Raw genomic sequence first — 17,933 nt, 5'->3', positions numbered from 1 at the left:
TCGACTGCCATAGCAACGAGGCTCGTCTCATTTTTCTAAGGGAAGCTTAATATTGGAAAAACCCGTACGACTGCTCAAAGACGAGTGGCGAAATGGCGCCAAAAAAGCCTTCCTGCTAACCCTTGCAGAAAATGAACGAAGTCTGTTTCTATGGCAGTAGATGGGCTTAGACTTGAGGGTGGGAGCTTTTCTCATGAAAGACAGACAGTAGTTGATCATTAAGTTTGAAATGGGGGGAGGGAGGATGCAATTACTCCCCTCTGATCACCAAAATGTTGGGCCTGCCCTTCCATTTTGAGATACATGACACCTTTGGAAGCTAAACTGTATACTGCAGGGCTCGAAAATTATATTGCCTGACATGCCCGGGGCATGTAAAAATTCTGATCAGGCATGAATCTTTTACCTTTACTTGCCCAGTAAGGCATGTAATTTTTTGATAAAATATTTTTTCCTAAAACTTTATTATTTCATATTTATTGAAAAATTACTGTATCCTTACTTGGAGCTCAAAATTTATTTCAAGTCCTACTGCTAAGATAATTTGCTGTTTCCGGTTTGTGTGGAAGCGATCCTTCCCGCTATTTAAATTTTACTAAATTTAACAATGACTTATGTACTATTTATTCAAACTATTTATTCAAACTCTTTTAATAATTTATATCAAAGTAATTCATCTGATTAATGCTGTATATGACAAAATGCTTTTATTGTTATACAATAAGGAAAACTGGGCATGTAAATATTTGGGCATGTATCTTTTAGACAAACATGCCTGGTGGGGCATGTAAAATGTTAAAGATTATTCTAGCCATGCTGTACTGTGTACATCATTACCTTAAAATTTTTAAGACCAAAAATTTTGATTTGATGCCTAGATTTAGAAAACTAGGAGCCAAATTAGACATTTAAAGTTTTGTATAATATCTATGCTTTTGATTCAGACTCGTCCTGATTATAAGACTTGGAGTTGACGAATTATTCTTCTATATATTTTACTGATTTTTTAAAAAATATGCTATCGTAAGGGTACTTTAATAGGAGAGCGCTATGACTTCCCCAAAATTTCTTTATTCGGCGAATTTGGAGAAAACATTACAAAATTGCCTTTATTTTAAAACTTAAAATGATATTTAATGTATTTTCTCATTGGGGGGGGGGGGGCATGTATGTATGTGTGCAATGTGCTTCCTCATATTTTAACATTCGGTAAAATTCGTAGTTTCATTCAGCAAATTAAAGAGTTCCCCCTTCCCAATAAATTCAAGTTTGGGGCTTCCCAGGCAGGGCCGTAACCAGACTTTTGTTTCAGAGGGGGTTTTACCAAACATATTTTATGCAACATTTATATGGTCTATCAGTTTTGGTTTCTTGTGTATTCTATTGATTTTTGTTACACAATATGTTATCTAAATGGAAGGAGGGGCTGTTCTTACAAAACGCCATATTGTTACATACCTAATAAATGAATTTCTCAATAACTACCATAAACACACAATGAGTTTATACAATTTTTCAGTCAAACTAATTTCATTTCAAAAATAAAATTGAAATAATAAATAACAATATTATTTTTGTCACAAAAAAATAATATAAAATACAGAAATGGAAAGCATTTCTTTGGATGAAAAATTTTGGAGCGGGTTTGAACCCTATATACCACCCTCTTGCATACGGCCCTGGCCCCAGGCTTCAGGCAACTAGCACTTCTATTAATAAAGAGTTTTTTGTATTCTGATGTACATACATGGCTGGAAACCAGCAGCGGTCCTCTGGTCCGGGGCCTGAAAACATCTGTTGGACCAACAAAATATAAATTTGTGTGGTCCATAGTTAGAGACTTAAATTTTACTCTTGTTTTCCTTTATAAAAGTTAAAGCATCTTTTTTTTTTTTTTTTTTTTGAAACTGTTGAGAGAAAGGTTGCACATTTATTTACAATGTTCAGGTTTTGTTTGCAAGAAATTTAGAAATTTCTACAGCATTATAAAGTTTTTGCCACTCTTATTATCTTTCTCTTAAAACAACCACATTAGATTTTGTTGACCTTTTAATCATTGATTCATGTACCAGTATTGGGGTGTGTTCATAAAGTCAAACGTGTTTAACGAGTGAAGCGAGTTAACCGAACGAGGCGTTCAAAAAGAGAACGCGTTTGCTAACTGGTCGTTCAAAAAGTGTAACTGGGTTAGTTTCGTGAAGCGAAATTGGGAATGTAAAGTAACTATACTCAGTTTAGCGAGAGCTGATAGAAGAAGTAAACAAAGAGGGTTACTACTTTCATGACTTACTCGCCCGATTGGCAATGCTGTTCGCATTGAAAGCGCGGACATTTCGCTTATCTGATTGGCGCTGTTTTCAATCATCCCAGCGGTAACGCCAATTGTCACGTTGCTTTGTTTACGTCCACTATCAGCTCTCGTTAAATGGACTATATAGGTGGCACTATAATTAGGATAAAAACGAAACCAGCTTGTCTGCTACAATGCTCTGCTACGGCCATGAAGCTAGCAATCATTACATTTTGACTTGTTTTTAGTGATATTCTTGCCTTGTTTTCATATTTTGTGCTTAGTTAGTAAAGATGTGGTTATTCTTAATGCACCAATTATTCATAAACTGTATGTTTATTGGTTTTCTTTTTCTATTTTGATTTGTAGTATTGGTATTGTTGCACATCCATTCTTTGACTCTTTACTGTCTACAATCTTTTTCTGTTTCTAATTTCAGCCTTAATCTATTGTCTACTATCCCTTTGTCACTGTTGGTGTATATTTCTACACAGGAAGATTGCGTATTATTATTTGCACTGATTGATTTGATTGTTTTCAAGCCGATAAATACCAAGTTACCTTTAAAAATGTAGCTAAAATATACTTGTATCATAGCAGATCCTAGTAATTTAGCAATATATGCTATTCAGGGTCAGGTTCCGAGTGGTTTACGTTGCAAAATATTTTCGTATCTCACATTGTCACACTTGGTTGACTAGCATGATCATAAGTAGTATGTGTGACAAGACAAGTTTTCTTATGATGCCTTTTTCAGATTTATCAGAAAGATTAACTGTTAAACAAGAGTTTCTACAAATATAACAGCTTGAGAGCTTTTCATTTTCGTTCAATCAGTTAAAATACACGAATGGCCTTTTTTTCCTTTGTTAAAAGTTTAACACACAGAACAACGGGTAATTGCCGTCGTTTCCTATTTAGATTCTCTCGCCAGATGGCATCTTGGTTACTTTCAGTTTCCAATTCTTAACGAAGCTCACAAAGGAAAAGGGTATTTTGCTCAGTTAGAAAACATGGCGGCGCCCAGTGCATGCAATGTTTACGTTTTAAATGCGATATATGTGTGTGGATCATAATGAGTTTATTGTTGAGCATATGAAATCCTGCTGCGAGAAAACATCAGGTTTTGCAGGATTGAAAAAATTTCAATAACAGAAATCGAAATAAATACTTCACACTTAAATTATTTATTTGTTCTAGACAACTAATTAAAAACATAATAATAATGCATTTTAAATTTCAATACATAGTTTTAATAAATGCATCGTACTTTACTTTTAGTCAAATAATTTAAATAGACGTTTGCCTACTATTTCTTATTGGGGGGGGGGGGGATGTGTCGGATATTTTTAACTAAAAACACATTTTGCATTTTCCTGTAACTCATCAAGAAATAATTCAAAATACCTTGTTTACGTCCGGTCATATCTGATTTTATAAAAGTTAGTAGATTTATAGTGAACTGTTTTCTATCCAAAAAGCATTGACCTCGCTTATTTTCGGCATATACTGGGAGATACATCCATTTAAGAGTAAACAAAAGACTGTTTTATATACATTTTTTTCAAATTTTTTAGAAATTAATAGTATTTGCAAACAGTGATGCAGAAAATAGAATATGTGAACATATTTTTTTTTTTGTTTTAAAAAATGTACTATTTGTTGTTCTGCGCTAAGAAGAGGGGTGATTGTGTTCCGGTATTTTACCGAATTTCCGGTATTTTCGGACGTATTTCCGGTATTTTTATGTCCGAAAATACCGGAATTATGTTTTTTTTTGTTATGCTTTTATCTCATTACCTCCACATTTTTTTAAAATTATGTAATACTCATCAAATATACCTGCAAGTGCCTTAAGATGGATACCTATCCCTTAAGATGGACAAATGTCAAAATAATTTGTATTAAAAATTTAATCAAATGTACACACAATATTTTGACTCAGAACTATTTAACACTATGGCAAAGGTGCACTTAAGTAATAGGGACCAAAGATTCCCCCCCCCCTCCCATTCTCGCTTTGAAACTTTCAGGTATTTTTTGATGAACTCACAATCACCCCTGTAAGAAATAATGATGGAATCTAAAAAATTACCTTAATTAAGCTGGAATTTATTTGAAAGGAATCTTGAAATTTGTTTTTTTCTTTTTATTTTATTCAAAAGAAGAATCCTCTAGTCAGTTTTTTTCATCACTAACTTCAAAAAACTTATCCTCCGAAAAGACGATTTGCGTCAACTGCTAACCTAACGTCCGCCATCTTTATTTATCATTCAAAAAATGAACGTGGGTAACTGAAACCGAAGAGTTATCGTTCGTTCCTTAAACCAGTGAGTTTTGTTAGACTTTATAAACGCACCCTTGGTGTTGGTAAACAGAAAGATGCTTGGTTACTTCTCTTAGCCAGCCGATCAGGCATGATGTTCAGGGTGTCCATAATTAAACGACCCTACTTTAAAGTTGTCTAGTGGTGAAATTATTGCTCAGAAAGTAAAAAAAATTTGTGTATTACTAAATACAGGGATGGAAATTTATTAATGGGAATTTTTAAAAAAAAAAGTTTAAAATTTTACTGCCAGAAGGCATTTTTAATGAAATCTTTCTGATCATCAAACCTTGATCCATGTGACTTTTAGCTTCAGGAGCCCATAACTGTACTGATGAAATGCAACATATCACAACATGTTCATAGAACTTTCTAGAGCAATATTGCAATCAACTGTTGAACATGTTTTAATGCAAGATTTGTTTTAAAGTCACCGTAAATGTAAGACAAATGTGAAACTCATAAAAATGTGTCTTCTGGTGGCAAAATATTTTCTCAAACAAATTTCCAACTGCTGGACAACTTTAGAGTCGAGTTATTTAATTATGGATGCTCTGTAATTGAAAACTGCTAATTGAGTCTTTTGTCATGTTAGTTTTGTTTTTCATATTTTTATTTCTTATATCTTTGATTTTCCATTATTTCAAACCAGGACTAGAAGTGACTACTCAAAGTGTGTCATGCACCAGTGAAATTTTATAGTTACTGGCCCATTGGACCAGTAACTACAACTCTGACTCTTAATTACAATCTGACTATCTTTTGCTCCAGGCTATATATATTAAGCATTTGAAATCTGGTATCATAGTCTAAATCTCAATCTAGAAGGGGCCTTCTTTGAACCCTTTTCAATAACAAAATATTTTTTCTAAGATAAGGAGCCCAAAACTAAACAGCATGTTCCAAATGAGGTCCTATCAAACTCTTAGATATAGGTGCAGAAGAACCTTCTTAGATTTGTTTAAAATAGATTAATTGATTATAACCCAAACATTCTGTTGGCTTTGTTTCTTGCAATGCTGCACTGTTAACTTGAAATCCTGATTTATTAGGACATCAAGATCAAGACCAAGGTTAAGTCGGGTAACTATTACAATATCGCTATGCATATGCAGGTAACTTAATTGCGAAGTAAAATTGTACAAATGAAAACTAAACTGCCACTATTTCTCGTTTATCTGAGTGATAACGATGAAAATTCAAAAATCTGGACTCTTGAAAAACTAGGAAATTTTAAAATTTCACTAGAACCTCTCAGAAAAAAGTACTTAATTCAATGTTGGAACTGCCAACAGTGCAACCATTCTTCCTACTGTTGTGCTTGCCCTCCAAATTGTTTGGCTTGTGTGGGCTAGCATAAGATCTCTGTATGCAGTTAATAATCCTGCGACTTGTGTCAACTTCAGGGGCCCACATCCTGCAAATTTAAAAAATTGTCCCAAGAGACTATTTTTAATTGATTTGAAAAATAGTACTCTCAAAAATAAAAATTAAGGCTACAATAAGATTGATGAAGTAATCCCAACTGAAGTGATTGATACTAAACATCAGGTTTCAACTGTATTTCCTAAAATGAATAATAATGTATTTGATACATTAACTGTAACCTTGCAAAAACTGCTGATTAAACTTAGAAATCAGTTGAAATTTATTTTCAACTGATTTCTGTTCACTTTTTCATTCTTAACTTCTACTACCAATTTCTTTCTGGTTGTTCTTACTAATAGGCGTGGCTTAGCGGCGGATTGGATGTTCGTCCAATGAGCATGCCTCTAGCCTATCATCTACTCTGTAACTGGAAAATTCATTGCTACAGCTGAAGTTGCATCTCAATCCATCATTTTATAGGAATAAATAACAAAATACATTATACATACATAAGTACAAACATCGAGCTTTAATGTCAGCGTTTCTTAATTTCTTTGATTAGTGGAACTCTTTTTAATGCTCACTTTTTTCGTGGAACCCCTGGTGTTTCAATAGTTTACAGTGGCGTAGCTAGTATTCTGTTATTGATGATTGCTAATTATTATTTCTCATTGTAGAATACCAGTACACTCCTATTTGTGATTCTGAGAAATACTCAGAATTTTTATCAGGGATAAATAACCTCAGAATTTATGCATGAGTTATATGGTTAAAATATCTTCCTAATTAGGAAAATAAATACGGATGTGCCTTACCTACAAAAGTGTTAATAATTCACTTAAATTTACGTAGAAAATGTTTTTAAACCGTAAAATTAAAAATTTTAAAATATCTCTTTTTTTTAAAAACATTTTTGATTTATTTACAAATCGGACTTTTTAATGTCACTGTGTGTTCCCTCAGACAGAACTAGAATTGCTGTATATATAGGGGCCTTAGACATAACTACACCATTTAGACCCTCGTGACAAGAACACTTTACACTTTTCACTCCAGAGGCGCTCGTACCTGCCACTATTTGCGGCTTAACTAGTTGGATGGAACCCTGAAGACAGCTCTGATTTTTTTGAACTAGACCAGTAACCGAGCAATCCCTGGTCCTGCACCCCCAGATGTATCGTTTCGCTTGGAAGACTTTGTGACCACAAGCATTTTTATCGTCCCCCAGTAACCATTAATGAAGACGGTGCATCTTCGACCAGCGAGGAACGAACCCGGGACCCTCCGGTCAGAAGTCCGATGCCTTACCGATTTAGGCCGCCACGGTCTTGCTATAGATACTGGGAGAGTGGCTAGTATCAAGGGCAAAATATTTGAAATTGATGTCAAAAATTGTAATTTATGGCAACATTTGATAATGTTGTAGGAGAGGGATTTGGGTGCTTTCCCGAAATTTGTTCAACATTGAAGCCACTTTTAAACTATTTTTTGGTGATATTAGGAAGTCAATAGCTTCTTCCAAAACTTTTTCAAAATTGAAGATTTTAAAACCCGATTTTATGTTATCTTTTGAGACATTAGCTGAAAAAATACGCGTTTTGGAATTAATCTCGAAAAACTTACGAAGTTGAAACCTTAAAAAGCACCATTTCATGCTATTTTTGTTAGTCAAAAATTTGCATTATTTCATGCGAGAAATAAAATTGTTCCTATAGTGGCTATCCCAGATGGGTAATGATGCTTAGATTAGATGCGAAAGTGACAGCAAATGTATTTTTGAAAAGGCGTTATTTTTGTCGATTTTTTAAGTGACAAATTCGAAAGGTGTGAAAAGAAAATATACAAATCTCATGGAACCCCTAAGAGAGCTCCATGGAACCCTGGGGTTCCGCGGAACACAATTTAAAAAACACTTTTCTAAGTTATGTCTTACAGCAAAAAATAATGATAGATTTTTTAACAGTGTTTGAAATAAGAAGAAGTTCAGCATATTTTGGGACTAAATACTTTATTTTAATGCCTGATTTCCAAACTTGGGCATTCAATTCGATGTCCATGACTTAGGGTTTTATCAAACGTTTTTTTCTTCTGATTCATTAGTCTCAAACCTTGTTAAAGTAAAATAAAGTTTAAATTTTGGTTTTTAAATATGTATGTGTCATTCATAGTTAAAGGAATATTTTGTAACCTCATACATGTTTTGTTTTTATATTATAGTTTGTTTATGGCACCTGGATTTTTCATTTTGACTCGTAGAATACTTGTTTGAGGCATCATCTTGAGTAAAACCTGAATTAAAATTTTCATTTTCAACATTTTGTCAAGGAAACTTGATGAACCAGTTATTTGTTTTGAATACATGATGTATTAAATTGATTAATTAAGAAAAAGAAAACCTGATAAAAGTTCATTTGTTTGACCAAAGCAATTAGGAAGTTTCTTCATTAGTATGGAACTGCACTTTTTAAAATTTGTAAATAACATTTGTACTTTTCTTTTACGAAAGTGCTAATCTGATTACTTTTATATTTCAGGCTCAGCACGGCAACAAATGTGTCGGTGCCATTGTATGTAAACTTGATGTACATAAGAAACATAGTCGAAGAGGTTACATTGCAATGTTAGCAGTCGATGAAAAATATAGGAAAAGAAAAATAGGTGAGTGTTTTTGGTACTTTTCCTTATCTCCTGCACAAATCTTCCAAGATGTTCCAAGTGAAATTCGACATCTTTTGGATTTAGACTATTTTCATACCTGTTAAAAGAATCTTTGTAGAAGTTTTTTATTGTATTGAGTGTAAAAAAACGTGGGTACTTACGTATTAACGCCACCACAGCAGAAGTTCCGCCTACGTGCCACCAATAAAGAGCAATTATTTGGTATACTTGTTGTTCTCACGCACATGCAGTTATATTTTGAATTCCTTGTTGCCTTGTTTTGGCAACAAGGGAAAACTGCCAAACATTATAAAAACCACCAAATCTGTAGCTGTGGTGGCGTTAATACGTAAAGCAGGGTTTGAAAATATCATAATATTTTCAAAAATATCGAAAACATCTCATATTTTGATATGTATTGGGTATTTTGATAGGTATCCGATATTTTCAATTAGCACAACGTAAAGTCTTCAAAATAATAAATGCATCCTCAAATCACTCTTTAGTAATTATTACGATATGTAGACTTAAAATTAAGGTTTCTTTCATTATTTATATTTAATATTTCAGTTTACATTTCTATCAATTTTAATGGAGTTAAATTTGCATTAGCTATTTTACTCATTTTTCCTTTGATAGCTAATTTTATAGTTATATGATTCAGAAATAAATAATATGCATTAGTCGGTGCACAAGTCATAAGAGATTTTCTTTTTTTCTGAGCAATGTTTAAAATTTAATAAGGCACTTTTAATATGAAGTAAAATTGTTAAATTACTAATAATTTTATGCATATAAAACAAAAATAAACTAGTATGTTGTGGCCATCACGAAACTTTCTTCTATATGTTTCCTTTTTCTGATCCCTCCCCATCAGGGTTGGCAAAAACCCGGGTTTTTTTAAAAAAGCCCATGGACCCAGGGTTTTTTTGGGTTTTTTTTAATAAAACCCAAAAAAAAAAACCAACTAAAACTGGTTTTTTAAAAGAAATGTGGGTTTTTTTGTCTTTTTTTAGAGGAAAGGTGGGGTACTCGTAGCATATTGTAGCATAAGTATATGGACAAATCACAAAAATTGTCGGAACAAATCTGATATACCCCCCTCTTGGCGACTTTTTCCTGTTGGCGCCAAAAAAGCGTCGCCAAGAAAACTATGTATGACGTCATATGTCATACATCGTTCTTAGCGATGCTTTTTTAGCGCCAACAGGAAAAATTCAAATTATGTCATTAATTATTTAATGAAATTAATGCATTAATTTTTTTCCGTTGTTTCTCCGGGATACGAGCCCTCGGTCTCATAGTACTTTCGTAATGAGACCCCTGCCTCGGTCTCATTACGAAAGTACTATGAGACCTCGGGCTCGCCAGGACCTCGGTCCGTTATCCCTCCGACTTTTAATATACATCACAGTCGGATATAAGTCACAGATCTCCTCCGTTCAGTATACAATAAAGTCACAGATTTTATGTGAAATTAACACCATTTTTGTGCTACAAAAATGCCAACCAGACCAAAATACAAACTACCAGAAACACACTAAAAACACAATAATTCAAAATATGTTCACTTACCTTTTTTACTTTTCTTTTACTTCCTCACGTGAGGCAGTGCACATATGTTCCGCTCTTAGGAATATTTGTTCGGATTTTAATTCAATGTAATTTAATATTTCTTCATTAATATAATTTCGCCAATCGGCTAAAGTTTGTGATGAAAAAAAATATTGACTTTCAATATCAGCAGTTTTGGTCCCAATTAAAATCTCATATGTTATCAAAAAAATCTCCTCTATTTTCAACTTGCTAGAACTAAACCATGACCCACTCCTGATCGTTGCTTCTTTTCCACAAACAACACCCCCAATAACCTTTCTACAAAAAAAAATTAACCCATCTGAACATTTTTTAGTTTTTTTAATTTTCATAACAGAATTACATCTAGAACATAACATTTCATTCTTAAGTAAACCAATTTCCCTTAAAAATTCTAAAAAAACCTCTTTATTTTCAATTAGTTTAAATATAAAAAATCTATTTAGGACTCCGGTACATCCAAACGTTGGACGACCTGACGAAAAAGAAAAAGAAGATTCATTCAAAAATTTCAATTGATACATTTGGACAACATCACAAACCGAACTCATAATTAAAATAGAAAATTCAACTAAATTAACATTAAAAAACAACAAGAAAAAGAATACTCTAAAATAAAGTTTGAATTGAAACTTTATTTTAGAGTATTCAACTTAAAATCTCCCTAAGAGCGAAACATATGAGCACCTACCTCCTACCACACATACACGTGCAAAAAGACAAACTTCGAGAAACTACTTTCCAGCGTTCAAGTTGCAAAACCAGGGTTGCCAAGTTATCGCCTTATTGGCGATTTTCGTATCGAGCGAAAAATTAAAATCTCGCCAAGAGGGGGGCATATCAGAGGAGAGCCAAATTGTCTTGATAAAAAAAGCTGGAAAATTCAGCGTTTTCTGAAGAAAGGTATAAAAGACGACAAAATTCAAGAATGGTGAAGTTTCAGATTTTTTTAGCTTCCATGATTACTAACAGTTAAGGCAAAGTTACTTCTTGAGTGATAAAACCTATTGTTTATTTGTTCGTTTTTAATTTCGACATTTTTTTTTTTGTATTTTACTTTACTGTATTTCATTTTGTTATGCAAAACTACTGTAGAACCTCAAGTAGTTTAAATCCCTTTTTACTGAATTCCAGCTTAATCAAGACATTTCTTTGAATTTTATGTTGCCTGTTTTTCTATTTCTGTGTACGGAGTAAGAAATATTAAACTTTTTCGTAAGATAATGAAAATACTGTACATGCTATTCCGTTTTCTGTCCGACCATTTGTAAAACCTGTTAATTTCTAAAAAATATACCTTGTTTATTCGAGTTTTGTGACGTGTTGGTTTGCAGAAAATAATTCACATAAGAGCCTTTTAGCTAAAGTAGTATCCTTTGTACAATCTGCAAATATTGAGAAAATCTGACGTGACAGGACTTAGTCAAGATAATTTGAGTACCTTATTGACCATTTGAAGGAAAAAAGTTAAATATATTTATTTAAAATCTTTGAAGCATTTTTTAATGCCCTTAAGAGTTAAGAAATACTATTAAAATTCAAAATTCATTTTTTATGTCCATTGCCTATTGTGAATAAGAAATAAAAAAGAAGTTTAAATTGTAAAAGTATTTAAATTAATTATTTTTTTAAAAAAAGTTCTCAGAAAATTTTAAAAAACCCAAAAGTGGGCTAAATAATGGGTTTTTTTAAATGGGTTTTTTCAAAAAAACCCATTGGGTCCAACCCAATTGGGTCCAATCCGGCAAACCCTGCTCCCCATGCTTGACGAAGAAGCAATATTCCTAACAAAAACAAAATTACACATGCAAAAACTTGACGACCATCCCAATGTCTGAATTATTGTAAAAGCAAAGAGCGAAAATTGAAAGTTATTTTAAAAGCCTTGCTTGAATTAATTACAAATATTTTATTTATTAACAAACATAAGATGGCAACAGTTAAAAATTTTAAATCATTGAGATAATATTTCCGATCATTTCCATACGATTAAAATCACGAGAAATACGCAGACGACAATCTATTACGATTTATCTTTCTTATTGTTGCATTAATAAAGCTATTTTTATTCGCAAAAAAAAAAAAAAAATCAACACCTCTTGGAGCGATTGGAGTCAAAATTGAACCAAAGCCTGTTTACGTATGGATTCACAAATATACCAAATTTCAACCTGAACATAGCATTACTTCTTGAGATAGGGCACTCACAATGGAAAAAAAGAACGGGCGATTGCGCTACCCCCTTTTTAGCTGTTGATACCAAAATAAAATCAGCTCTTATACCCACTAAGGGCTACTTGTCAAAAAATTTTTGTTTGATTCAGTTCATTATTTCTTGAGATACAGCAGTCACAATTGACAACAAAAAACGTTCTGTAACTCAACCCCCGTTTGAGCTATTGACACCAAAATGGAATCAGCACCTGCTCCTGTTAGGGGCAACATGTGGACTAAATTTTGTTTGATTCCGCCAGTTACTTCCTGAGGAATAGCAAGCACGCGTAACTCAAAAAACGTCCCATTGCTCCACCCCCCTTGGAGGAATTCGCGCCAAAAACCAATGGGCACAAGTTCACATAGGGGCACATATGTGTACCAAATTTCGTTTAATATCATGTGGTAGTATTTGCTGTAGAGCGGCCACAAAAAACTGGTCACACACAGACGTGACACACATACACACACACACACACACAGACAAACAGACATTTTCCAAAAATAGTCGAAATGGACTCAGCACACCTCAAAACGTTCGAATCCGTCGAAATTCGAAAATTTGCACGAATCCAATACTTTTTTCTATATATTAGATATAGAAGAAAGTAAAAAGGAACATTGTATTCTTTGTTATATTAGTGATGTAATATACATTATAAAAATATAGTAAATAATATTTTGGTTATTTTTAATAATAAATGAATAACAGTATTACTATGATTAATCTACTTTTTTTTGAAATTACCATAGTTAAAAAAATAAATATCCAAAATATCATGATATTTTCAAAATATCGGATATATATGGGCCATTCCATTATCACATGCGGGACAAAAATACGCTTAAATTTCATTAACATTTTGGCATATCTCTTAATATTTTAATGAAACAGGGGTAAGCAATTTTTTTAATCCTTACATTTGATACAAAGATACTCCTGACACAATTATATTTTTATTAAATAATTTGGTTATTTAAAATAAAATTTTATTTACATTCGTCACGTGTGGGACATCCAAAGTCAACCTCTGGTAATTTGCTTATAAATAAGCTAATATTTTTGCTCTATTAATACAACAATGACAAAACAAATTGTAGATTTTGAAAGCCATGATTCCAATGCAAAGGAAACATATCTCATAAGTTTAGAAATAATTATTTCAACCATTGAAAAAAAATATGTATATGCCCATTCCATTGAAAATGGTCATTTTGTCCCGCACGTTACGGTTCCTATATTTCATTTAAAAAATTAATAATATTTGGAAAAAGGGTTTTTGCTTAAGAAGTCACATGCGTTTGTGATTTCTTAAGCAACAAAATTTTGTTCATCATCCTTTTAAATTATTATTTTTTATGAAACGTCACGTGCGGGAGAAAATTACCGTTTTCCGTGGAATGGCCCATGTCATGATATACAGTCAAGTCCCGACTTACGCGAGGGATGCCTTCCAAGACCCTTCGCGTAAGTTGAAATTTCGCGTTGTGGAAAAGGGTATGTGTAAAAACTTTTATAAACATACCCAAACCCATACGATTTAAGACACTTGTAAACACCACCTCAAACTGTTAAAAACCATTTCTTAACTATACATTACTGTTTCGTAAACAAAAAATTGAATTTTTATTTATTGTATTTTTAAAAAGAACCGTTTTATTTAACATAAACAACTGCTACGATGCACAAAATCAATGATCAATGGGAAAGGAAGACGTAAAATAAACCACTACGGTACGTACATTATGTAGTAAGAAAAACAAATGCACTATAGTTGTTGAAATTTTCTCTTTTTCCTTCTATCTTCACAAACTTTAAATGAAACAGCGCTCTTAGGTGTTATTATATTTCATTAACTTTCCCATATAGAATGAAAAATATAAATGGAGAATGAGGAGTAGTTATTTGTATAAGTACGGTGTGGGAACTTCCGCCCTCAGCGATGCCAAAGGGATGAAGGTCCATTCACGAAAAAACCGCCATTCCATTCGGAAAGTTTTCATGTTGCGGGTGAAGAATTCGCGTTAGGAGTAAAATTCTTTACTGGGGAAAAATCGCGTTATAGCCATTTTGCGTAAGTCGGATCGCATTGTAGCGGGAGTCGATTGTATATCATGATATATATCGGCAAACCCTGTACCTAAGTACCGAAAAGTTTAACATTTGAACTTCTTTTATTAATTTTTATAAACCAGGGGTCTGGCCAGAGGAAATTTGGATCCGTTAACGGACCCTTCACAAAAATCTGATCAACCAAAACAGACCTTTCACAAAATCCGACCTTTCACAAAATCCGGACCAACCAAAACGGACCCTTCACAAAATTCTGATTAACAAAAACGGATCTTTCACAAATTGTTTATTGGAAGAGCAAATCTCAAATCAAAATAACGCAGCATGTTTGAAACTTTTTTTAAAATTATATTAGAGGTATCAACTTATTCAAAATCTGCTAATTTTGCAAAAGAAAAAAAAAGGCGCTCTTGTGATGCTCCTGCAAGCAATAAATAACTACTAAGGCCTAATAAATGCTTGTTGTTGGTTTCTATGAAAGAAATTAACAGCTGAAAGTCAGTTTGGTTTATAATTTTGCTTGTTTGTTTTATGCAGAGGTGTTGTTGCAAACTTCTCTGAAAAAGTTAGTCGTAAGCACTTTTCTCGGGGCTCATGATTTAATAAACAATAACATACAGTGAAATGAACTTAGGACTGCCAAGGATAGTAGGAATGGGGGGGGGGGGACTTAGCATCTGGGGCGGGTGCGATGTTTAACTGTTATTTTGGGAGAAAGTTATATGGGTTTGATTTTTCGATGCTAAAAAGGATAATTAATTTTAAACTCTTTTATTTATTGTTTTTTTCTTTAGATGCCTACATTTTGAAAAGCGCAATCTTTTTACATTCGATATGAGAATCATACTTTATTCTTTTTCAAGCTAACTTCGCTTTATTAGGATGCAAATAAATGAAAAGTCTTTTTATTTTTGTAACAACGCTTATTTTAAGTTTTTAAAGAGAAATTCCATTTTCTTTCATGAGTCAAAAAATTAAATGCTGAATCGATGGTTTATTTTTTATTTATTTATTTATTTTGATTCAACTGTGTCCAGACATTAATGAAATGTTTATCATAGGACTCTAAAGTGCAATTCCAAAATAATTTTATCAGAAATATTTATTTTACAAGCCGTTTTTATACTTTTGATGCTTTCACTTTGAGGATTGCGATCTCTTTGCATCCGCTATGGGAATCTGATTTTTTGAATTTTCGATGTTTAGTACGCTTTGTTAAGAGGTAAACAATTAAAATATTTTTTATTTTTGTAAAAATCATGGAGTTTATAAGTTTTAAACGAAATTTTGTCTTTTTTAACAATGTCTTAGTTCAAAAAGTTAAATGCTGAACCCCTGCCTGAATTTCTTTATTACAATTCTTTTGAATACTATACATATAACATTTCTAGTATAATTTAACATAATGTAGAATGGTAAATAAATATTGATACTTGAGGGATACCCATCTCCCAATGAGCGATGCCGCCCTCCCATACTCAAAAAACACTCAAGAATGATATTCCCAACAGAAAAAGGGAAAACACTCAACATTAAGTGTCAATGATGCAGTTTGCGCCATCTCAAAATTCAAAAATTTCGTTTTTACAAAAAATTTTTTTTTAAAATTTGATTTTTCACAAAATTGATTATTCACAAAAAACGGACCCTGTGAAAAATCCTGGACAGACCCCTGTAAACCTAAAGCACGGTGCAAGACCTTCCGTCTCAGGATGGATTTCCGTCTTGGACAAAATTTCCGAGACGGAGGTCGGGACGAAAAGAACTCCGACGACTTTCCATCAGTTTTTACTTAAAAAAGAAAAATTGAGTATTTGAAAAATGCTTTAATTACTGTACCGTTTCATAACCACAAATTTACAGCGACATTCTCTCGATTTTTCCGCCATGGGCTGGTTTTTGTTTTGTTTGCAACATGCTTTTGGAGGAGTGGATTTTAGACTTGCGCCGTTTGACTTGTTTTAGGTTGCTCTGTCATTTCCAACTCACTGCATTGCAGACCGCGGAGTTGCTTACTATTCTCCCTGATTTATCGTCTCTATTTGAAAATTTAGCCTTTTCTCTTGATCATCCTTTCGTTTTTTTTTTTTTTTCATTTGTGGGTTTATTTATTTATTTATTTATTTTTTTTTGCAAAAAATGTCTTAGAGTTGAATTTGAATCGCCCATTGAGATTGATTGCTGATGGGATGAAATGTTTATGCCACAGCAAAGGGCATTCACATACCAGGCAAAATGGGAATTATCAGGGTTTTTAAAGATTTTAATAAAAATGGGAATTTTGGAAAGAATCGGGAAAATTTCAAGCTAGTTTGAAACACCGATGGGCAACTGTTCCTGAATTTTTGACATGTTTCTGGTAAAATATTCTAAGACTTGAAGAATTACTAAATTCCAATGTCTTTTAATTTAACACTTGCTAGAATGGAAATATGGAAGCAGGGGAGGGGGGAACGGAAACGAGAAAAAATAACGACAGCACGAATTTGCGAAAAAACGCTGCTCTTGCAATGAGGGTAAGTCCGCAAATTAACACAGTCAAAAATGTTTAGACTATCTTCAATAATGTAAAAGTGGGGAGGGGGAGGTTTTTAAAAAAATCGGAAACTGGAGTTTTAAAAAGACTAATTTAGGCAGTATTTGGTGAATTGATGAGAGATGGTTTTGGTGTTCTAACCTGAAAATGTTTTGTAGCTGATGTATTAAAAACTATTTGAGGCTACACTTAAATTTCTTAAGATAAAGGGAATTTGGAATTTGGGGCCCTCTCCCGAAGAGTGTTTGTAATTGAAGTCTTAAAGTTTTTAGGCTGTCGTTGGCAATGTCAAGAGGGGGGGGGGGACTCTCTTTAGGCGAAATTCCAAAACTGGAGTGGTAAAAGCGAAACTTTAGACCATCTTGGGGTTCGGGGTCCCCCTTCCCCAAAAAAAAATACAAAGCTGAAGCATTCAGAACTCAGCTTTGGGCAGTCTTTGAGAGACTTAAGAAGATGGAATTCAAAGACTCTCTCAATAAATTTTAGAACTTAAATTCTTAAAACTTCGGTGATGAAAAAGGGAACCGTAAATTTAAGTCAAATTTATTGAATTAGGGGAAGGAGTTTGAGGGGGGGGGGCTCTCTCCCCCGAAAATTTCTCCATGCTGAAGTATTGAAATGCTATTTCGGCTATTTTTGAGTGAGTTAAGAGTTAGGGAATTCGGGGGTCTTCTCGGGACATTTTCGAAATCGAATTGGGGGGGGGGGGGAATGTGATCGCTTCAGATAGGATTACCAACTTTAAACTTATCGCCACTTAGCGTCTGGCGGGGTGATGTTTAATTGATATTTTGGAAGAAAGTTATATGGGTTTGAATTTTCGATGCTAAAAAGGATAATTAATTTTTAATGGACTCTTTTTCATTGTTTT

At 33.2% G+C, this 17,933-nt stretch overlaps 1 protein-coding gene across 1 annotated transcript in view; it reads left to right on the top strand.

Moving 5' to 3' along the window:
- Positions 1-17,933, top strand: part of LOC129216888 (uncharacterized) — a 31,606-nt gene that overhangs the window by 1,973 nt on the left and 11,700 nt on the right. The window contains exon 2 of the mRNA XM_054851105.1: positions 8,519-8,642. Within this exon, the coding sequence (XP_054707080.1) occupies positions 8,519-8,642 (124 nt within the window). The remainder of the gene's footprint in view (positions 1-8,518; positions 8,643-17,933) is intronic.

Source organism: Uloborus diversus, chromosome 2 (assembly GCF_026930045.1).
Source record: "Uloborus diversus isolate 005 chromosome 2, Udiv.v.3.1, whole genome shotgun sequence".
NCBI lineage: Eukaryota > Metazoa > Arthropoda > Arachnida > Araneae > Uloboridae > Uloborus > Uloborus diversus.
This window is presented reverse-complemented; position numbering and strand designations above follow the sequence as displayed.